General features: G+C 41.9%; 1 protein-coding gene across 1 annotated transcript in view; it reads left to right on the forward strand.

Annotated features, from left to right (window-relative positions):
• The window catches only part of LOC100859467 (ras GTPase-activating protein 1-like), a 161929-nt gene extending 138099 nt beyond the window's left edge, over nucleotides 1-23830 (forward strand). Inside the window, exons 20-25 of the mRNA XM_040655196.2 lie at nucleotides 7750-7836; nucleotides 10180-10247; nucleotides 11507-11595; nucleotides 21065-21142; nucleotides 21849-21983; nucleotides 23011-23830. Coding sequence (XP_040511130.1) covers nucleotides 7750-7836; nucleotides 10180-10247; nucleotides 11507-11595; nucleotides 21065-21142; nucleotides 21849-21983; nucleotides 23011-23094 — 541 coding nt within the window. The 3' untranslated portion in view covers nucleotides 23095-23830. The remainder of the gene's footprint in view (nucleotides 1-7749; nucleotides 7837-10179; nucleotides 10248-11506; nucleotides 11596-21064; nucleotides 21143-21848; nucleotides 21984-23010) is intronic.
• Nucleotides 23831-24598: the final 768 nt, after the last annotated feature.

A 24598-nucleotide genomic window follows, 5' to 3' on the forward strand; every position in this document is an offset into this window, starting at 1 on the left:
AATTTTTGATGTTACAGGTGAGGAGGGGGATCCATCTTCTTTAATTAATTGGATTTTCATTAGTTTGATAAGTTCTTTCATTAGGCCCCTTTGCTTATCCTGATCCTCGTCAAACGTTTCTGATACTACTACGGGTTCATCACGATTAATCAAAAGAGACACCTGCTCTCGTACTTCACCCAGTCTATTTGCTAACTCTGAGACGGCTGAAATGGAAACGTGAGTTGGGGGTAGATGTTGTTCATAGTTTTGGAGTGTAAGAATCAATTTGAAAACTAGGGGTCTTCTCTGTTGGTCCTCGTATCTGTGGAATGTTGCTACTAGTGTGGGGGCGTATCTGTCTGGTGCTGCTGTCGTAAGTTTTTGTCATATTTCAGGTGTTGTCCTCACTCTCTCCGGATCATGGTTTTGGCGTGGATCATTAGGAGCAAAATTAGACTCATATAACATTTCCACCAGGGCTATTTCCCTCAAATACTGGATACCTTTCTCAGTTGTATCCCACGTTTTCATTGCAGGCTGCAGAATATCTTTGTAGGGATACCTTTCCCTCACAGCTATTTACATTCGGTCCCAGAGGATTGCAGCTCCATCCAAACATCTACTAATTCTTCTGTCAATGGATTTGTCTCTGACAATGCCTCCTAGTTGGTGGGCTTCGTTACCATCTTGAGACAAGCTACTGGCCCCACTATCCCAACAGCGAAGCAACCAGGTGACAAGAGTTTCATTCGGACGTCATGTAAATTCCTTTCTTGAGCTTTGAATTTCAGTCATCTTGAGTGGTCAACGAACAGAAATAGAGATCTCCTCTTCATCGCTCTCCTCTTCATGCCTCTTGGTTTTTGCTTTTGCCTTTCTTGGTTCTGAGGAAGTCCCCTCGCCTGGATCTTCCTCTACCTCCTCCTCTTCTTTTTTTTTTTTGTTCTAGATGCGAGGACACCCGCTTCCATTTCTTGCCTTCCACAGGGGCAACTGATGCTGTTACTGGTGTCTCCTGTGACTGATCAGATTCCACTTGGAGATTTCCCCCTTTGGCTTGCACCTCCGCTCGGAAACTCTCTCTCTCCAGAATAGTACTATACAGAGCACGGTAGGCACAAGGCAAGCCCCAAATAAGTCATTCCTCCTTTGATCTATCTAAGTCGCACCATCCCTGACTCAAATACTGGCTCAGTTTCTCGGGATCCCACAGATGTTCAAGCGTGAAATCCCATGACATTGCGGGTCCCCACGCTTCTAAGATTCTTCCTAAACCTCTCCATATTCCCTGCCAGTCAGCATTCTCTGGTTTTGGAGGAGACTTCTTCCACACAGCACAAATGGAGAGGAATACATTCAGGGAGATTGATAACATGCACACGAGTATGAGCACTAGCTCGGCATTCGAAAAGCGTGTGACAAACTGAGAAGAAAGCCTGGAAACAGGTTTGAACATCGTGGTGTTTGTAAAGTTAGCTATTCCATCTGGGATGTAGTTGTTTGTAAAATTAGCTATTCTATCTAGGATGTAAGCATCAAAATTCAAATTATGCCACATTGCATATAAGTACCAGGCAGGTGTCTCCATCAGTGCCCTTATTTGGTTATATATGAACACAATTCCACAACAGGAAATCATGACGTTACTTATAGGCCAATAATTTTCCAAGATTGTAATTGTTTTTTATCCCTTATACAGTGCTCCTACAATAAAGAGCAGACTCATAGCTAGTAGCTGCTAAAAAGGAGGGGAAAAAAAGAACAAAAAAAACCACTCAGTATAGTGTCCAGTGTTTGGCCGACTACCCAGTCTGTAATCTAGTCTATGAAGGTCACACTAGGAATGCCCTGCAGTCTTGCAGTCTCCAGCTTAAAGAAATCCTTTCTTTTCTCTGCTAACATTAAAAGCTTCAGATTACCCGCATTCTCCACCAAAAACTGTCACGGAGTTATCTAGATCAATCTAGATAAATCTACACCCATGACAGGGGGCAGTAGGCCCGTGGGCCCCCTGGCACCCAAAAATGGGAAAGGAAAAGGGAAAGGGATAGGGGAATGGGAGCTGGGCTCAGAGAGGGAAAAAGAACGGAGCAGCAGCGATGATCTAAGGAAGAAAACTTACTTTACTAACTATGATATCGGAATGCAAGATAACACAATATAATGCAATCTAATTGAAAGTAAGGGTAATACATCAAATAAAATAAGACAGAGAGAGTTTCCAAAACCGAAAGGTCTACTTGATGAAGGTGCACGGCTTGGAAGTACACCCACCCCTCTGCCTGGCTCGAGAGAGGGAGAGAGCGTGAGCCTGATCCTGTGACTTAGATCCCGTGACTTCTGTGGCATATCTTCCTTCTCTGACCGTGAGGTCCTCTGGGATACGTAGTTCTTCTCTTTTGAGGAGCAGGTATCTGGAAGATTGTCAATCCATGGAACTGGAGTATTAACCCTTTAATTACTCGGGCTGTACATGATGTTATGATGTGGAATACCAATAGCAAAATTACAAAATCATGACATTGGAGATAGAGCCCCTCTAGTTGTGATTATAGTATTCGTTGCTCACTTCTGATGTATGAGAAACAGAATGCTCCTTGTTAGCCTCAGAAATAAGATGAGAACATCTACTCTGTCTGGAATACTGCCCACTGGAAACTGGAGTCGCCATTTTCCTGGAAGAACCCTCTCTTGTGACTGTTTTCCCCTGCCACTCACATACCTATGTTTCTAGGTTCGAGGTGGATTTTCCATCTCGTTTCCTCATATCCTCTCCATGGTCACTCATGTAAAACCACAGGATGGTACATGGTGTGTACCCACTATATTCTATCTCGAGTAGAAGAATGCTTATTTATAATATCTGAGATACTGATCCACGCAGTTGGGGTGTTAGACATATTGTCTTTGAATTGCTGGAACTCCTGGAACAGGTTTTCCACAGTTGTGACAGGACTGTAGGGAGGAAGAGATTTTTCTTCATATTGTCGAAGGTTAGCCACTTCATCCACCATTGGTCTTTCGTTATCTTTCCAGGTCACTCCTGTCATGATGCTGGCATACGATGACGGTGCACTCTGTAGAACTCTCTGCCACATAGGTTGCATGCACCTGATGTCATAGAGATCTCGGATTAATGCCCAAGTTAATGTCATACATCATCTCTAGCACAGCTAATTCCCTCAAGTACTTGATACCTTTCTCCGTGGAGATCCATTTGCCTGGATAATATACCAGGTCCTCCTTAAAGGGATATCTTTCCTTGCAGCTGACAAGAGTTGCCTCCATAGGGTGAAAGACTGTGTCCCTTTTTCAATTGTTTTGTCATTGCCACTTTCCCTTGAAAGCTGCTTGACTTCACAGCCCACTAAGTCCAGGCTACTGGCCCCACTATCCCAGCACCAGAGCAGCCAGGTGGCAATATACTCACCTGGCTGTAATCTTTTTGCATATCTTGCAGCTCACTCATGATTAGGGGACAGATTGTTTCTATCTCTCCCTCCTCCTTCCATTTTTCTAATGGCTTTGCTTTATTTTCTTCTTTTGTCTGAAAGGGTGGTCAGGTGCTGGAATGGGCTGTCCAGGATGGTGGCTGAGTCACCATTCCTGGAAGTGTTCAAGAAACGTTTAGATATTGTACTGTGACATAGTTTAGTGGGGAAATATTGATGGTAGGTAGACAGCTGGACTGGATGACCTTGGAGATCTTTTCCAACCTTGGTGATTCTATGACTTTTTGTAGGAGTTTCTCTCCTTACTAAACGATCTAACTTTTGTAGCCACTTTTTTCACCTTGCTTATAGAAGCAACAGATACTGGCACTGGTTGGTTCTCTGGGTCCAGTCGCAGGACCAGTCACAAGAGTTGGTCTGATCCAGAGGCATTTTCTTTCTTTTTGGAGATCCCTAATAGGGTTGAACATTGTTTGATAGGTGCAGACCAGGCCCCAGCACAGTGCAGCAAGCTGTAAATCTGTGGCAATGCCAGGATCAGGGCACACCTTTTTGTAACATCGTCAGCTTTTTAGGGTTCCACACTTGTTCAGGGGTGAGTTCCAAACCCATTGGATGTGACAGTTGTGATAGATACCTGCTTATATCCTCCCACACACCCTGCCACCCACAGCCATCCTGCCCCAGGGTATATCTCCTGATGATACTTTTGAATAGTTTCTTAACCATAAATAAAACCAGAAAGACATGCAGAAGACATAGCAATAAGATCATACCAGTTTGAATATGCCAGGTATATTCAAAATTTTCAACAAATATTTTAGCTTGCCTGGAGTAGAGAGTGTGCTTATTAAGAGTTTCTTCTGCAAAGTTCCTGAAGTCTGAGAATGATGGCACTATTGAGTACAAGTACCAAATAAAATCCATGACTGATACAACATGAGCAAGTGCTATATAAAAACTGTCAAAACCATAAAAAATCCTAAGCCAGCCATCAGAGGTGATAAACAACACAGACGGAGTTAAGAAAAACAACCTTGAAAGCAAATAAAACCACACTGTGAATGAGAAGGTCAGCATGGTGACCAGCAGCTACTGAAGTACTATACCACTTAAAATATTTTTTTCTTAACACACTCTGGTCAGAACTGTCATTTTCTCAACCCTTTGTGTCCCACATTGAGCACCACAAAGACTGTTGTGGTTAGGTACCTAAGCACCACACAGCCTTTCGTTCACTCCCTTCCCTCCCAGTAGGATGGGGGATGGAATTGAAAAAAAAAGTAGAGTTTGTGGGTTGGGATAACAAGTATCTGCTAAGACAGAAAAGGAAGAGAGAGAAATAACAGTAATGATAATAATCACACACACATATATATAAAACGTGATGCACAAGCAATTGCTCACCACTCGCTGACCAATGCCAAGCCAGTCCCAATCAGCAACCCTCCCTCTGGCCAACTCCCCTCAGATTTATAATTTTTTTCACATGATATCGTATGGTATGAGATATCTCTTTGGCCAGTTTAAGTCAGTTGTCTTGGTTCTCTTCCCTCCCAGCTCCTTTTGCCCCCCCAGCCGCCTTGCTATCAGGGCAGAATGAGAAGTCGAAAAAGTGAAATATCCGTGGCTCTGTACACCACTGATGGAAAGTAGTGAATGAAATCTTTTTTTTTTTTTTTTTCACTTGCACATGCAAATTTTGCCTCAATTATTAGACTGTTTTCATCTTGACCGATTAGGTTTTCTTGCTTTTGCCCATCTGAATCTCTCTCTCATCCAGCAGGGAGGGAGGGAGCAAGTGATTGGGTGAGGTCTTATGTGCTGGCCAGGGTCAACCACCAAAGAATGGCAGAATAGCACAGAAGTGTTGGGTGATGAAGGTTAGCAATAAAAGTTTCATTTGTTTAGGCATATGGTTATCAACTGTTTATGGGCAGGTTCAGACCGGTTTCATGACTAGTGGGGTGGGGGGACCAATGGACCCATGCCCAGAGAAAAGGAAAAGAGAAAAAAAAAGGAAAAAGGGTAGAGAGATGGGCCTAAAAACAAAACAGTGGCAAAGATCTGAGGAGAAACAAATTTACTAAATAAGATATCGGAATGCAAGATAACACACTATAAAACAATATAATACGATACAGTTAGAATTGAAGCTAATAAATCAATTAAATGAGAGTGTCCAAAAGGCAAAGGCCTTACTCTAATGCTGTGATGAGACGGCACCTGCAAAAGAGATGACCCAGATGACGAAAAAGGGGCAGGGAAAGGGGCACCTGCTCACATTTATCTTTACCCTCTGAGCAGAAACAATAACAGAACAGCGAACAATTCCCAACATGCTCTTTACATGTACTGCAGGGATCTTATTTCCCTTGAAAGCATGTAGAGAGCTGCGTTGGGCAGGACCATCGCGATTGATAGAACCTCGAGTGTTGACCAACCAGATGGTTGGTCATCAACAACCCATGGTATTGTCCAATTTTAACAGCAGCTGGTGCATGATAGGGGATATGATAAATCCACTTGATGCCATGATCTTTGGCCCAAGTATTTACAAGGGAATTTTTGAAATGAGTCCTATTATCAGACTCAATTCTTTCTGGAGTGCCATGTCGCCATAGGACTTGTTTCTCAACACCCAATATGGTGTTTTGGGCAGTAGCATGGGGTACTGTGTATGTTACAAGTCACCCAGTGCTTGCCTCCACCATGGTAAGCACATAACGCTTACCATTGCAAGATCATGGCAAGGTGATAGAACCAACCTGCCACCCCTACCCATTTTTATACTTTTGCCATCACCCTTCCCCCCAGAGAGGTTTCATCCTCTTGGCTTGTTTAATTATGGAAAATGAGTCACAGTCATGAATAACTTGCGCAATAGCATCCATACTTAAGTCCACCCCTCGGTCTCTAGCCCACTTATGTGTTGCAACACGTCTTACTCGCCTAGGAGATTCTCCCTCTCAGTTTGGACTCTCTCCTGGAAACTCTGTTTTTCATCTTGGAGACTCTGTTTCCCAGCAAGAAGACACTCTTTCTGAACCTAGAGATTCTCTGTCTCGGCTTGGACTCTCTCCTGGAAACTCTCCCTCTTGGCATGTAGATTCTCCCTTTCAGCTCAGAGACTCTCTCTTTCAGATTTGACAGTCTCCTGGAAACTCTCCCTTTCGGTGTGGAGACTCTCTCATTTTCAGAAAACCTCTCCCTCTCTGAGATAGTATTGAATAAGGTCCGGTAAGCATAAGCCGGGCCCCAAATCATTTGTGCCTCCTCAGATCTACCTGAGCCACAACATCCCTGTCTCAAATATCTGCTTAGGCTCTCAGGATCTTGCAGGTGTTCAGAAGTGAAGTCCCATAACACCGGGGTTTCATTCTAAAAGCCAAAAAAGAGGCCTATGCCTGCAGTCTCCACCAAGAATGTCAGCGGTTTATGGGCTGGTTTGGCCCAGTTCCATGACTAGCGGGGCAGAGGGACCCATGGATCCATGCCCCGGGAGAGGGAAAAGGGAAAAAAAGGGAAAAAGGGTAGAGAGATGGGCCTAAAAACAAAACAGCGGCAACAATCTGAGGAGAAACAGACTAATTCACTAAGTAAGATATCGGAATGCAAGATAACACACTGTAATACAATACAATAATACAATATCATTAGAGCTGAAGCTAATAAATAAATTAAATGAAAGAGTGTGTCCGAAAGCCGAAGGCCTTACTCTGATGCTGTGACAAGACAGCACCCACAACAGAGACAAGCTAGATGACAAAAAAGGGGCAGGGAAAGTGATCTGCACGCTTTTATCTTTTCCCTCTGAGCGGAAACAGTAACAGAACAGTAAACAGTCCGTTGGGGGATGTAGTTCTTCTCTTCTGGGACAGGTACCTGTACCTGGAGCATCAACTCTTTAACTCCCAGTGCACTACATGATGTTATGATGTGGTATACTGATAACAAAAAATTATAAAACCGTGACAATGGTGTATCTCAACATCTGAAATACTGCAGAGTACTCTCATTTTTGAAAGGAGTGGAGTATTTAAGAAATAAGAAACAAAGCGTTTTAACGCACATAGATTTAGTCAGAATTTTACTTGCACATATAGAATTGTGTATTAGTCATGGACTGCTTGCCATTTATATATGTACTGTCATAACAGATTTGAAGTTAATTTAAAGCTTATATCTGAATAATAAATCTAGCACTGATAATAGTTCTGCATTAAGCTGGAGGTAGGACTATATCCTTTCTGACCAGCTTTTTTGATTCTTTGAAATTTTTAACAGAATGAGTAATTAGCTATTATTTTTATAGGACGTTGAGATATATTTACGGATGTTTGCAGAAGTCTGTTCAAAACAAGTGGCCAACTAATACCACAATGAGAACAAGAGTTGTTAGGTATGTTACTTGTCATTTTGTTCTATGTTGAAAATTATCTTTTAATATCTCATTATTGTCATACTTCAGTGTGTTTATGTATTTTTCTTTCCATGCCAAAGCTTAACAGTACTTATATAGGTTACAACAATATTTAAGATCATTATGGTACTGGGGCATGATATCGCAATTAATGTCTGAGAGCTCACCAGAATTAGTCATGCTGTTACAGCCTTTTCTAAAGATGTGTTATAGAGTTCAGTATAGCGTTACCTAATAGCTTTAACTTTGAACTGACTTTTATTTTGTTGTTTTGCAGACTTTTCTAAAATATTAATTTCCTTTTTTATTTTGTGAAAGAGAAAAACTTAAAGTGATAATTAACCTTTGTAATACTTCTAGAGAGCAGTGATCTCTCAAGATGATATTCCTGTCATATGCAATCTGGGAGAACTTATCCAGGAACTTATCCAGGAACTTATCCAGGAGTTCCTTATCCAGGAACTCCTGTGTAGTGCATCTTACATGTTAAGATGAATGTCGTTTGAAATGCAAAACCAACATAAGGAAACTAATATTTTCTCAAAAAGATTATTGGACTGTCATTAGATTTCACTGATATACTGTCAGCACTGCAATATATATATAGCTCTCTATATCAGTGGAGATTCCCAGTGCTGATCACTCAGAATCAACGGAGTGTTCATTTCTGAAAACATAATTCTATGGTGTCTCAGTTTTGTTTCATTTCTCTGCTCCAATCCAATCATGTTGAAACATTCTAGAACCTTTGTAAACATGTTGCAGGCTACTGAACCTGGCTCCTCTGAACTGGTGCTGAGTACAAAAACTCCAGTTTGTGTTCATAAATGAATTGAACAATTACTTCTTCCTTTAACACTGTCAATTGCCAACCAGTATAGGCCAAACAAAAATCTTTGACAAGAATGAGATCTTGACATTGTCTTTCTAAATGACTGTCTTTCTAAATCTTGATACTCTCTTTCTGAAACTGGAAGTTTAAGGATATCAGTGATTCATCTCTTCTACATTCACTTTATTTTATTATTATTATTGCATCTGTTACTGATATGATTTACTGGTTAATCTTTCATTGAACAGTATACCAGATGATTGGTCATTAGCTCTTGTTTATCGCTTTGACTTATGTCATAGAATTGAAGAATCATTAAGGTTTGAAAAGATCTCTAAGATCATCTAGTCCAACCATCCACCTACTACCAATATTGCCCACTAAACCATGTCCCTAAGTACCAGTATCCTTGGGATGGGGTTTGCCTTCAAAATGAGGCTGCTCTTATTGGAGACGTTGGGGCTAGCCTATTGCAAAGGTGCAGAACTTAGAAGCAAATACCACGTCTCTCTGTTCTTTTCTACCTCTAGGAACTGCCATGTGGCTTTCCTTAAATTGATACATTTTTCATTCAGTTTTCCTGGGGTCTCTGCTGGATGCTATAAATTCTGAACCCCTTTCACACCACCTTAGCCTTCGTAAGTGAATACTTCTGACTTGTCTCTGGAGTATAATTTTTTGCAGCCTCCAGTGAAGAATATTACATTTTATTGCACTGATTTTGATCCAAGAATACTTAAGTATTAAGAGACAGGTGGCCAGTTTGTAAGTGTCTGGGTATCTTCCCTTCTATATCATTCAATAAGTGGCGTCTGGTTGTAAAAACCCATATATAGGTATTGACTCATTTTTAATTTAGCTTGACCACTGTAAGAAGCACCAAATCTTCTGTATCTGCAAGGTCCGTCTTAGATTCATATCCCAGTTGTCTTCCACTTCAGGTCATCTAAAAGAGAAATTTGTGTATGTGCCACAACTTCAAAATTATTGATTTCCTCGTAGTTTCAAGTTTATCCCACAAAAAATATTTTTTGTTTCACACCGACTCTTTTGTCAGCCTGTAATCCATAGTTCTCCGAGAAATGGGAAACTTCTATAACACAATATATTAGAATTCAAATGTCTTAGACAGAAGATATATTAACCCTACTGCTACGTGTCACTTCTGAGACCAAGTGCTCCTCCTGAAAGCCAGTGCAGTCTTAGCCTACAGACTTCAGTATGGCTTTACAGTTAAGCTTTTCCCAAGTGGTTTCAGAGGTTCACCTTAATTGGGAAATCAACATGCCCGTTTTAATTTCAGTTTTTCTCACAGTTTAAATCATAACAAGAAATTATTAATTAACATACATATTTACAGGGTGCTGACTGATTGGTTGTCACATATCTCAGAAAGGTTTCACACTGACTTAAATGTTTAAAGGCTACATAATTTTACATTATTCTTTAACTTCATTATTGAACAGAATACAATTTTCTTCCAATTTCAGTGGCTTTGTTTTTCTTCGACTGATTTGTCCTGCTATACTGAATCCAAGGATGTTTAATATCATCTCAGGTGATTATGCTTCAGATTGAATTCACACTTTAAGTAGCATTATACTTAAACTTATACTTAAATTAGTGCCTAATTTAACAAAAAATGAAGTCTTTTGAACACCATGTCCAAAGTCACATTATCCGTATCAGTTGATTGACTTTCTCACCTAAGGAGCCAGCACATGGTTTTTACCCTCAAAAGTTAGACAGGGTTTATTCCCAAAGCATGCTTTATTGGTGTTTAAATAATATAATGTTGAGCTCTAGCACTGTGTAATATATTCCAGGAGTGAGGGGAGGACCCCAAAAAAGACAATAAATGCATCTCTTAGATGAACAAGATCTATAAAGTTGAAAATGCCTGCAGAGTCTGGAATACATTTATGCACCTAAAAATTATGTTTGAATAATTTGTCTGAAAATGTTTGCTTAAATAGCTTCTAGAAGTTGAAGAAATGTCTACTTTGAGTCAACAAGAATCCTCATTTGAGACAGACTGTACTTAAAGATGAGAGGGATAGCATTTAAGAAGAATGGATTGTGTGGACTTGAGATAGTAATCTTGTTTGACTAAAGGCCATACTTAGGCAAGCCAATCAGAACTATTAAAGCAAATGTTAAAAGTGTTGAATAGTTGAATAAAGAGTTACTCATTTTTTTATGCTCTTTTTCTAGAATGCCTCTATATCAATAAATAAAGCAGTGACAGGGACTATTCCTGTTTTCTAAAACAGCACTGTGGAATTGCTATACTGATCTGCAGCATAGTTCTGGCTGATATCGAATGGCATTCTCCCAAACAGTTCTTAGGTGTGATTTGCTGTTGGCATGCATCAGGGAACCACATCTGACGCAACTGACCTGGGCCTCTGTTATGAAACTATAATGGTTAGGACACAAATTCTTCCATGGCAGTTGGCTTAAGCACCTAGAAATATCTCTGGGCATTTTAAACTTACATGTAGTTGAAGTCTTACAGATACAACAGCTAGTATGTCTATTGACCTAAAGCTTCTGAGGAACACTTGTTTACTTTGTTCTATAAGCAACTAGCACAGAAAGTCAGATATACCTATTAATAATTTTCTGTGGACATGATTACTAAAATAAAGCAACAAGTTTACTTGACCATGAGATTTTCCACATGTAGTTCTGTTACAGAATTCAAATTAATTAACTCTGTTTTAAAATAAAATTGTAGAAGAACTTAATTTTCATGTGACTGGTGGTAGTTTTCAATGAAATAGTCAGTAACTCTCTGCTTTCTGTTCCTCTCAGATTCCCCTTCCCCTACTGCTGCAAGAACGCTGACGCTGGTTGCCAAGTCTGTGCAGAATTTAGCAAATCTGGTTGAATTTGGAGCTAAGGTGAATATAATTTTACATAGGACAGCCTAGAACTGCATTTTCAATACATTTCAATGTTCCTGTTTAATACATGCAAATATCTGTTGCTGTTTTCTTGTACAAAGCCTGATGTGTGACCTGAGCGTTTTCATCCGCAAGGAGGCCTTGTTCCTGCAGTTTGTCCTATCCTCTTCAGTTGGAGCTGCACAGGAACTTAATTTAGAGCATTAGCATGAAGTCTGTCTGTACAGGGAAGAGGACTAATTACTCATTTTGACAATGAGTAATCTAGAAACTTGTGTGAATGATTTAGTGCATATCATGAAGATTTTGAATCTGGTAGTATGAACAACAGAAATAGTCTGTTAAAATAACTGATGAATTAATGACCATACTAGTAGATATTTGTAGAGTGTGATGCAATCATATCTTCATGCTATGAGAACACGTAAATTCAGATATTTGTTTCAAAGACAACAGTGGAAGTAGTGAACTGGTATTTTTGTCTGTCATTGACCAAAAGGGTAGCAGCCATACTCAAGTAATTTCAGTGTTGGAGTTGGAAAAATGGGAGAGGAGACGCAGGCAAGACATCTCTCTGCAAAGAAATATAATGGTAAAATAAATGCATTTTCTTTAGGAATATCCATATAAAGAAGACAATTGAGAATTGCTAATGTAGTGTCACGGAGTTATCTAGATAGATCTGTGCCCATGACGGGGGGGGCAGTAGGCTCGCGGCCCCCCCCCCGGCTTCCCGAGAAAAAAAAGGAGCAGCGACAACGATCTAAGAAGAAGAACTTAATTTACTAACTACGATGTTGGAATGCAAGATGACACGATATAATACAATCTAATTGGGAGTAAGGATAATAAATCAAATAAAATGATAGAGAGCGAAAGAGCGATAGAGAGAGAGAGAGAGAGAGAGTGAGAGAGTTTCTGAAACCGAAAGCCCTACTTGATGAAGGCGCCCGGCTTGGAAAGCACACCCACTCCTCTCCCGGTAGCAAGTGAAAGTGAAGAAGAGACCGCGCACAACGAGATGATGTATCTTCCGTGATGTATCTTCCTTCTCTGACCGTGAGGTCCTCTGGGATACGTAGTTCTTCTCTTTTGTCCATGATGTTATGATGTGGAATACCAATAGCAAAGTTACAAAACCATGACATGGGCGGAGACATGGCAGTGATTTTGTCCGCCACATCTGCTGGGATGTGACGATGTTCATTTTGCCACTTTATACCTAGGAACTGGATCTCTTGTGCAGGTCCTTTCACTTTGCTTCGCTTAATAGCGAAACCAGCACTAAGAAGGATCTGGATTACTTGCTCTCCCTTCTCAAAAACTTCCCTTGCTGTGTTGCCCCACACAATAATATCGTCAATGTACTGTAAGTGTTCAAGAGCACCTCCCTGTTCCAGTGCAGCTTGAATCAACCCATGGCAAATTGTTGGGCTGTGTTTCCACCCCTGGAACAAACAATTCCAGGTATACTGAACGCCCCTCCAGATGAAAGCAAACTGCGGCCTGCATTCCGTGGCCAATGGAATTGAAAAGAAAGCATTAGCAATGTCAGTGGTGGCATACCACTTGGCTGCTTTTGACTCCAGTTCATATTAGAGTTCTAGCATGTCCGGCACAGCAGCACTCAGTGGGGGTGTGACTTCATTCAGGCCACGGTAGTCTACCGTCAGCCTCCATTCTCCACTAGCTTTACGCACTGGCCATATGGGGCTGTTAAAAGGTGAGTGAGTTTTGATGATCACTCCCTGACTCTCTAGTGGATGAATCAACTTCAGAATGGGGAGCAAGAAGTCCCTGTTAGTGCGGTACTGCCATCTGTGCACCGTTTTTGTGGCAATCGGTACCTGTTGCTCTTTTACTCGTAGCAAACCCACAACAGATGGATCTTCTGATAGGCCAGGCAATGCAGACAACTGTTTAACACCTTCTGTGTCTACAGCAGCTATTCCAAAGGCCCATCGATACCCTTTGGGATCCTTAAAGTATCCCCTTCTGAGGTAATCAATACCAAGTATACATGGAGCCCCTGGACCAGTCACGATAGGATGCTTTTGCCAGTCTTTGCCCGTGAGACTTATTTCAGCCTCCAACACAGTCAACTCTTGGGAACCCCCAGTCACCCCATGAATATAAATTGATTTTGTCCCTTGGTGACTCGAGGGCATTAGGGTACACTGTGCACCAGTGTCCACCAGTGCCTTATATTTCTGTGGTTCTGATGTGCCAGGCCATCTAATCCACACAGTCCAATACACTCTATTATCCCTTTCCCCACTCTGGCTGGGGGCAGGGCCCCTCTGTTTGTTTCCTCTATCATTCTTACAGCTTTTGCCCTGTCCCCCTGCAGCTGGAGCAATCACTTTTTTGGAGAAGATCACTTGGGTGGTTGATCTGTCTTGTAATTCTTTTACCCGTGCTTGAAGTGCAGGAGTGGGTTTTTTATGCCACGTCTTCGGATCTTCTCCATGCTCACATCGGTAACTCCACAAGGCAATACGCGACGTAGTCTTACTTTTGTCACTTGCTGGTGTAGGAGAATGTCCTTTGATAGCTGAGATATTGAATGTTGCATTTTGAGAGGAAACCAGTTTAATCCGCTCCTCAGTAGGCTGCTTTGATAATCCTCATCCCCATCAGGTGTCTCTGATACCACTGGTTAATAAATCACAGTAGACAGTTTGTACATCGTAACTTCTTGATTAGTCTCCATTATGTCAAGTTTTTCAGTTTCTTTTGCAGTGACTGAAACACAAGCTCGTAGAGGGGTTAAAAGTAACTCAGTGTCATGAAGTCTATTAATCAGTCCATTTAAAAGGGGTCTTTTTTGCCCTCTGCCATACATTGCTGCTAATGTACTGGCGTACCTTTCTGGTGCAGTCCTTGTGAATATACGCCACGTATTTGGTGTACACCTGGCTCTCTCAGGGTCATGCTCTTGGTTTGGATTGTCAGGAACGAATGCGCGGTCGGGTAACGTTTCCACCACGGCGTATTCTGTCAGATAATGGATGTCTTTTTCCATAGCAGTCCATTTCTTTATCTCAGGCATCAGATTGTCTTTGAAGGGGTATTTTTCCTTTACGGCTAACAGCGTCCGCTTCCAGAGGGTGAAGGCCTCATTCTGGCATGTACTAATACCTCTGTCAATGGCTGAGTCCCCAGCAATGCTTCCCAGTTGGTGAGCTTCTCTACTATCTAGCGACACACTGTTGGCCCCATTGTCCCAACACTGAAGTAACCAGGTGACAGTGGGTTCATTTGGGTGCCGTGCAAAGTCTTGTCTCGAACCTCGAATTTCATTAATTTTCAGAGGTCGAGTGATAATGGTGACAATGTCTTGCTCACCTCCTACTCTTTCCAGACTTGTTGTTACCCTCCTGGGCATTGGTGACTGGGATCTTGTTGAGGGCTCCTCCCCTGGACTTAGGGGTGGTTCCACTGGACCTTGTTTCTCTACTCTCCTCTTTCTTCTGTTCTAAATAAGGCAACATTCGTTTCATCTTCTGTCCTCTTACAGGCGCAACTGACACGGATTCTGGTGCCTCCTGTGATTGATCAGGTTGGTCAGTTTCAACGCTCTCAGCTCATAGTCTGTCATATTCAGTTAGGTGGAGGTCTCGTTCTGCTTGGAGCAAGTCTCGTTGAGATTGAAGTTTGACTTGTTCAGTTTGGCGACTGTTTAGCTTGGATTGGAGGGTGTCTCATTCGGTATGGAGACTGTCAAGCATGGACTGAAAGGTGCCTCGCTCTGAATGGAGGGTGTCTCATTCAGATTGGAGGGTGTCCCGTTCGGGTTGGAGGGTGTCTTGTTTAGATTAAAGACTGTCTAGTTAGGATTGGAGAAAGTCTGTCTCAGTTTGGAGTGTGTCTTGTTGAGATTGAAGGCTGTCTCATTCTGTTTGGAGACTGTCAAGTTTGGATTGAAGGGAGTCTCGCTTGGTTTGGAGGTTGTCCCGCTCGGATCATAAGGTGTCTTGTCATTTCAGGGGGTTTCTCATCGTGATTGGAGATTCATTCTCTGAGCTCGAAGATCTTCACTTTTGACTTGGAGTTTTTCCTTCTCAGATCAGAGACACTCTTGCCAGATTTGGAGATTCCCTTTCCTGACTAGGTGAATCTCTTACTCGCCTAGGAGATTCTCCCTCTCAGTTTGGACTCTCTCCTGGAAACTCTGTTTTTCATCTTGGAGACTCTGTTTCCCAGCAAGAAGACTCTTTCTGAACCTAGAGATTCTCTGTCTCGGCTTGGACTCTCTCCTGGAAACTCTCCCTCTTGGCATGTAGATTCTCCCTTTCAGCTCAGAGACTCTCTCTTTCAGATTTGACAGTCTCCTGGAAACTCTCCCTTTCGGTGTGGAGACTCTCTCATTTTCAGAAAACCTCTCCCTCTCTGAGATAGTATTGAATAAGGTCCGGTAAGCATAAGCCGGGCCCCAAATCATTTGTGCCTCCTCAGATCTACCTGAGCCACAACATCCCTGTCTCAAATATCTGCTTAGGCTCTCAGGATCTTGCAGGTGTTCAGAAGTGAAGTCCCATAACACCGGGGTTTCATTCTAAAAGCCAAAAAAGAGGCCTATGCCTGCAGTCTCCACCAAGAATGTCAGCGGTTTATGGGCTGGTTTGGCCCAGTTCCATGACTAGCGGGGCAGAGGGACCCATGGATCCATGCCCCGGGAGAGGGAAAAGGGAAAAAAAAGGGAAAAAGGGTAGAGAGATGGGCCTAAAAACAAAACAGCGGCAACAATCTGAGGAGAAACAGACTAATTCACTAAGTAAGATATCGGAATGCAAGATAACACACTGTAATACAATACAATAATACAATATCATTAGAGCTGAAGCTAATAAATAAATTAAATGAAAGAGTGTGTCCGAAAGCCGAAGGCCTTACTCTGATGCTGTGACAAGACAGCACCCACAACAGAGACAAGCTAGATGACAAAAAAGGGGCAGGGAAAGTGATCTGCACGCTTTTATCTTTTCCCTCTGAGCGGAAACAGTAACAGAACAGTAAACAGTCCGTTGGGGGATGTAGTTCTTCTCTTCTTCAGTCCCATGACACCGGGATGCCCATCTCTCTAAAGTCTCTGCCAAGCCTCTCCACACTCTCCCTGCCACTCAGTATTCTGTGGGTTTGGAGGAGGCTTCCTCAAAATGTTATAAATACTGATCCTGGGTGACATGAACAGGAGTACATTCAGAGGGACTGACTACGTGATCATCATGTGAACATTCAAAAAACGCGCAACGGATTCAAGGGAGAGACTGGGAGACTGTTTAAAAGTCACAAGTCCTGTAAAATTAGCAGCTCCCTCTGCAAACAGTTCCTCTATGATCTACATAGAATCATAGAATGGCCTGGGTTGAAAACGACCGCAACGATCATCAAGTCCGAACCTCCCTGCTATGTGCAGGGTCACCAACCACCAGACCAGGGTGCCCAGAGCCACATCCAGCCTGGCCTTGAATGCCTCCAGGGATGGGGCATCCACAACCTCCTTGGGCAACCTGTTCCAGCATGTCACCACCTTCTGGGTGAAACGTTTCCTCCTAATATCCAACCTAAACCTTCCCTGTCTCAATTTAAAACCATTCCTCATTGTCGTATCACTATCCGCTCTCGTGAACAACCACTCCCCCTCCTGTTTATATGCCCCCTTCAAGTACTGGAAGGCCACAATGAGATCTTCCCGGAGCCTTCTCTTCTCCAGGCTAAACAAACCCAGTTCTGTCAATCTTTCCTCATAGGAGAGGTGCTCCAGCCCTCTGGTCATCTTAGTGGCCCTCCTCTGGACCTGCTCCAAGAGCTCCACGTCCTTCCTGTACTGGGGGCCCCAGGCCTGGACACAGTACTCCAGATGGGGCCTCACAAGAGCTGAGTAGAGGGGCACAATCACCTCCCTCTCCCTGCTGGCCACCCCTCTTTTAATGCAGCCCAGAACACAGTTGGCCTTCCGGGCTGCAAGCGCACACTGCTGGCTCATGTCCAGCTTCTCGTCTACCAGGACCCCCAAGTCCTTCTCCGCAGGGCTGCTCTCAAGGAGATCTTCCCCCAGTTTGTATAAATACCTGGGATTGCTCCGACCCAAGTGCAGAACCCTGCACTTGGCCTTATTGAACCTCATTAGGTTTTCATGGGCCCACTTCTCCAGCCTGTCCAGGTCCCTCTGGATGGCTTCCCTTCCTTCCAGTGTATCGACTGCACCGCTCAGCTTGGTGTCATCCGCAAACTTGCTGAGGGTGCAATCAATGTCATCGTCTGTCATTGATGAAGATGTTGAAGAGCACCGGTCCCAAGACCAACCCCTGAGGGACACCGCTTGTGACTGGCCTCCACCCTGTCACAGAACCATTGATCACAACCCTTTGGCTGCATCCAGCCAAACAATTTTTAATCCACTGAACAGTCCATCCTTCAAATCCATACCTCTCCAATTTAGAGAGAAGGATGTGGTGAGGGACCATGTCAAAGGCCTTGCAGAAGTCCAGGTAGATGACATCCACCGCCCTTCTCCCATCCACCGATGCCGTCACTCCATCATAGAAGGCCACCAGATTGGTCAGGCATGATCTGCCCTTGGTGAAGCCCTGTTGGCTGTCTTGAACCACCTCTTTGTCTTGTATGTGCCTTAACATAGCTTCAAGGAGGATCTGCTCCATGATCTTCCCAGGCACAGAGGTGAGGCTCACCGGCTTGTAGTTCCCCGGGTCTTCCTTTCTCCCTTTCTTAAAAATGGGAGTAATGTTTCCCTTTTTCCAGTCACCGGGGACTTCACCAGACAGCCATGATTTTTCAAATATGATGGAGAGTGGCTCAGCAACCACATCAGCCGTCTCTTTCAGAACCCTAGGATGGATATCATGCAGCCCTATGTACTTATACACGTTCAATTTCATGAGGAGGTCTTGGACTTGTTTCACCGTTACAGTGGGACAGAAACCACTCCCCACACCCTCACCTAGAGGTTCGTGGTCCTGGCAGACATGGGAAGCCTGACCACCGGTGAAGACTGAGGCAAAGCACTCATTGAGTACCTCAGTTTTTTCTATGTCTGAGGAAACCAGCTCCCCATTACCTTTCATCAGAGGGGGAACACTCTCCTTGCCCTGTCTCCTCCTGCCTATGTACCTGTAGAACCCCTTCTTGTTATCTTTCACATCCCTCGCCAAGTTCAGCTCTATCTGCGCCTTGGCTTTCCTAATCCTATCTCTACACACACAGACTACAGCCCTGTATTCCTCCCAGGCTACACAGCCCTGCTTCCACTTCCTGTACATTTCCCCCTTTTCTCTCAGTTTAAGCTGTAGGTCCTTGCACAGCCACGACTGTCACCTGCCTCCCCTGCTCGACTTCTTCTGCTGGGGGATGGAGAGTCGTTGCGCTCTCAGAAGGGTGTCCTTAAAGAGCTGCCAGTTTTGTTCTGTACCCATGCCCTTAGGGACAGTTTCCCAGGGGATCCCACACAGCATAACTGGAGTATTAATTCTCAAACTCTACATGATGTGCTCTACATGATGTTATGATGTGGAACACTGATAAGAAAAATCATAAAACCATGTGAAAGCTCTTCAGAAGGGAGAGGCAAGGAAGGAGGGGTGGTGGTGTGGGTCTCTACGTTAGAGAGTGTTTTGATGTTGTTGAGCTTGGGACTGGGAAAGATAAGGTTGAATCAGTATGGGTAAGGATCCGGGTGAGGACCATCAAGGCTGACATCCTGGTGGGGGTCTGTTATAGACAGCCTAACCAGGAGGAAGAGACGGATAAGGCATTCTGTGAGCTGTAGGCAAAAGTTGCACGATCGCGTTGAGTGCACCCTCAGTAGGTTTGCAGATGACACCGAATTGGAAGCGTCGATCTAGCTGGGCTGAGGTCATTGGGATGAGGTTCAACAAGACCAAGTGCTGGGTCCTGCACTTTGGCCACAACAACCCCAGGCAATGCTACAAGCTTAGGGCAGAGTGGATGGACGACTGTGAAGAGGAAACAGACCTGGGGATATTGGTTGATATTGATATTGGCTGAACATGAGCCAGCATTGTGCCCAGGTGGCCAAGAAGGCCAGTGGCATCCTGGCTTGTGTCAGAAACAGTGTTGCTAGCAGGAGCAGGAAAGTGATCATCCCTCTGTACTCAACACTGGTGAGGCCACACCTCAAGTACTGTGTTCAGTTTTGGGCCACTCACTGCAAGAAAGACATGGAGGCCCTAGAGCATGTTCAGAGGAGGGCAACAAAGCTGGTGAGGGGTCTGGAGCACAGACCTTTTGAGGAGCAGCTGAGGGAGCTGGAATTGTCCAATTTGGAGAAGAGGAGGCTCAGGGGTGACCTTATCGCTCTCTACAGCCACCTGAAGGGAGGTTGTGGTGAGGTGGAGGTCAACCTCTTCTCCCATGTAACTAGCAATAGGACTAGAGGGTATAGCCTCAAGTTGCACCAGGGGAGATTCAGATTGGACGTTAAGAAATACTACTTCTGTGAGTGAATGCTCAGGTACTGGAACAGGCTGCCCAGAGAGGTGGTGGTGATGTCTTCCCTGGAGGTGTTCAAGAAAAGAGTAGATGATGTACTGAAAGACATGGTTTAGTGGGAAATATTGGTGATAGGTGAATGGTTGGACTGGATGATCTTAGAGGTCTTTTCCAACCTTGGTGATTCTATGATTCTGTGATTCTATGATTCTATGGTCTGTTCTGGTTCCCAAGCCATAACATGGCTGAATGATAAATTTGTTGCCTTAGGGATAAAGAAAAAGAGACTTCAGTCTGCCATTATAAAACTGCTTGTTTTACACTCACAACTTGGAATTTAAATATTAATGAAAGAACAAGATGGAGGGCACTTTCAAGGGCTGCTTTGAGGCAGTACCTCCTATTTTATTACTTTGGCCTACTACGTCAGAGGCAGGTGTTGGTAGTATGGCAGTAGAGGTTGAATCTTCCCTCCATTATTCCATTACATTTTGTTGCCATGCAACAGACGACATGCAGGCTCTTGTTCATCGCTGTTGAAAGTGCATAGCTAATGGTGGTGTCTATGTTGAAAAATAGTGTTTTGTAACTTAGAATTTGATCTTTCAAATAGTGATATTGTGCTCTTTGTATCTGTTGTAGTTTCCATAGAAATAAATGAGGCATTACTTTCAGAGCGACCTAAATATTTCCATGTTTCATCTAAAATGTGCGTTTTTTTTTACTGAAGCTATGTATTGGAGAAATGCCTATCTTAAATTGAAATTTTCATGTAACTGCATATATAAGCAATTTTTGAATTCATCAGGAATGCAAAAATGTTATCTTTTGACTGGTTGTACACCAGTCATTCTAAATTCACTTGGAAAAAATAATTTTACTCCAGATGACACATTCGTGTTTTGTGATTCACTTGTTTCTGACAATGTGTTCACTTCAGTTAGGACTAAATTGGAATTGATTTGTTCTAATAAATACTTGTTAAAATTGCTAGGAGCCATATATGGAAGGGGTAAATCCATTCATCAAGAGTAACAAACATCGCATGATCATGTTCTTAGATGAACTTGGGGTAAGTAAGTGGTTTAAAAAAAAAATAAAGCTATTGGAAGTTGCATAGCAACATAGCATAGCAAAAAATATATTAATTTAGCACTGCTGTATATATCAGATCTAATTTTTGAGCTTCTCCCTGAAGATTATGGTTTTTTTTTTGCCAAAAATACCAATCTTTTAAAATATATTTTAAAACCAGTTCTTCTGTGTAATTTGTAATGTGGTTTTGACCAGACAGTGAAAAATTTGATATTTTCTTTATTGAAAGCATTGTGTTCAGTTTTAGCATTATGTTCAGTTTAACAACAACAAAAAAAAAACCCACACCTAATGAATGGATCCTCCTTTTATTTGCAGGGTGGATATAATAGGAGTGCCCATTCTCGCCATCTTTCTGATCAGCTCAGAGGTAGCATAGCAACATTAGACCTTTTAATAGAACCTTCCTAGTAGGAATAGGAATTGTTTATTTAGTAATCACTCCGTATGAAAAGTGCAACCATAATTGAAATGTCTTTATTAAATAGATGCTTGTGGAGAGAAGGAAATACATAATTTCTAATAGAAAACATGGACAAGAAAACTTAATTATGAAGAAAACCATTGCAGTACTTGTTTGCAGTATCAAAAGAACTGTTGGCTAGTCCAAAAACTTGTAATTTAATTTTCTGTATGCCTGGGTGCTCACCATTCTAAGACTGCTCTCATCGTTTTTGTTAAAGAATGTTCCTGAGCTTCCAGACACTACGGAGCATTCTAGAACTGACTTATCTCGTTATCTGGCAGCCTTGCATGAGATGTGTGTTGCACATTCAGATGAACTTCGGACACTCAGTAACGAGCGAGGTGTAATGCAGGTAAACTACAGAGGTTAACAAAAATCATAGGTCTGGAGTTATTGCTTTCTTTTCTATTTTGTATTTCTGGTCAGCAGTGTGAGTGATAAATATCTTAATTTGTACTTCACTTTCTATTGCTACTTCGCTTCTGCTTCCTTATTTATTACATTTATAAACAAACAACAAGCTTCTCAAGCAAACGCTATAAATGACAGCTCTGTTTCAACTATTAAGCAAACTTACTATAAATGGTTATCCTTTTCTGACTATTAAACTTGTATGTAACTTCTATGAAAACTTATTTTTTAAGAGGCAAAAAAGTTGAAATTATTATTTTTGTAGTATTTTGAAACAATGAAATGTACTTGCCTATGGTCTACTAATTATAATGAACTTCAAGTAGATAATTCTATTTATTACATGGTAATATGTTTTGCTATGCTTGGCTATTATACTGTGTTGTGCAGGAGATTATTTAAGTAGTCTGTCTTTACTAGCATTATCAGGACAAAATGTCATGTTCAAATTCATAATTCATTCACAGCTACTAATAGTCTCAACTGGCAAGACAGGATAGTAGAAGCCTTTGGTACTAAATATGTGTTGCTTACAAATGACGAATATAATTTCTTTTATGAGGCCTATATCTGAAGTACTTAATGATTACAGACTTGGTACTGTTTCCTCAGTATACTTCCTTTGACTTTAGAGGAGAAATTTCTCCTTGTGCATTTCCATAAATAAAACTCATGATTTTTTTTCCCTTTTCCTTCAGTCAATTCATCTTTCTGATTAAGATGGCAAGACTAAATGGGTCTTCGTGGATGCTGACAAATTTCATATTCGTGTTTTAAAGTTGCCTTTTGAAGTAATGTCTTAATGATTAGGGAATTGGAGCTGTGGCAGTTCTGGGATGTGGATGTTAATATATACTGTAAGCTACTTAATTGCAAGTCTGGTAGGCAAATGTTGATGCTTCTCAAAAAAGAAAGTTTTTTTCTCTGGTTGCTAATGTAGAGTTGTATACTTTTTTTTTTTTCTACAGCATGTTCTTAAGAAGCTGTTGGCTATTACAGAACTGCTTCAACAAAAACAAAATCAGTATTCGGTGTCTAATAACATCATGTAGCAACCTGAATTCTGCATGGATCCAGCATGTCTAGCACGGCAGCTCACACCAGTATCGCCTTGGTTTTTTTGGCTCTTGCCAAAAATAGAACACCCTGTCAAATTCCCAGTGATGTGTGAACTATACAACCGGAAAGCAAAGGTTATTTTAGTGAATCACTGTAACTAGCAGCTTTTTAAGCTATCTGTGCAGAACAGTTGCACTTTTCCTCTTGGAACCAGCTCTTAAGTACAATGAATCTTGATGTACAGTTTACCTTCTGCAAAGAAAATGCTGTGACTGTCTTGAAATTAGAAAATTACTTTCAGCATGTCCAATTGTCAAAGCTTTTCCGTCTTGTTGGAAAAGAATACACAACTGAAAACAATGTATAATTGGATTACATTTCTTATTGTAATTTCTGCCTGGTTACAATTATGATGACTTTGACCGTTTCAACCACTTGACATTCTATTTACAGTTTGTAGAATTTGATGGTCATGATAAAAACAATCTTTGCTGTACACTTTTTATACTATGCTGTTTCTCTTGCTGGAATGTTGCTGAAAGAGAATTTAAAGAATGGGTCTTTAATGTGTAACTGAATTGGTCTAAATAATTCTTCCTACAGTAACTATATCCATCCATATAAATCACAGTGCTTTTATAAGATGTCTATGACAGTAAATAATTTTAATTCAGTGAATTTATGATTGTATCAGACTTGCATGCATCTATTAAACCATTTTATAAAATATTTATTGGCTGGTCTTCTGTGAAACATAATCCTAAAAACTGGGGAAAGAAATCACAAAAAATGGGAAAAATCCCCTCAAACGGGGAAAAAAAAAACCACAAAAAAAAGGGAAAAAAATCCGAAAAACTTGAAAAAATGCCCCAAATAAGGGTGAAAAAATCCCCCAAAAGTGGGGAAAATCCCCAAAAATGGGATAAAAATTCTCCAAAAATGGGGAAAAAATCCCAAAAAATATGAAAAAAAAATCCTAAAAAAACGGTGAAAAAATCCAAAAAAGGGAGCAGAAATAACAAAAGTGGTCGAAAAAAATCCCCAAAAACGGTGAAAAAATCCTAAAAAATGGGAAAAAATTCAAAAAATCCCCGATTTTTCCCCGCAAATTACATTTGTTCCCAGAATCTCCAATTTCCCCCCAAAAAAGGATTTTTCCCCGAAGAATCCCAATTGTACTCAGAAATCCCAGAAAAGAACCACAGTTTCCCCCCATAAAAACATTTTTCTGCACACCCTTAAAAAACCCCAATTTTTCCACATATCACAAAAAATAACAATTTTTGGCCCTGTCAACGGTTTAAGGGCTGGTCTGGCCCGGTTCCGCGACTAGTGGGGCGGAGGGATTTCGCAAAATCCGCGCCTCCAGGAAGGGAAACAGGGGACCCCAAAATAATTAAAAACAGCGGCAAGGATCTGAGGAGAAACAAACTAATTTACTAAATATAGTATCGGTATGTAAGATAACGCACTATAATACAATATAAATCAACAATA

The sequence above is a fragment of the Gallus gallus genome, chromosome W (assembly GCF_016699485.2).
Source record: "Gallus gallus isolate bGalGal1 chromosome W, bGalGal1.mat.broiler.GRCg7b, whole genome shotgun sequence".
In the NCBI taxonomy this organism is placed as follows: domain Eukaryota; kingdom Metazoa; phylum Chordata; class Aves; order Galliformes; family Phasianidae; genus Gallus; species Gallus gallus.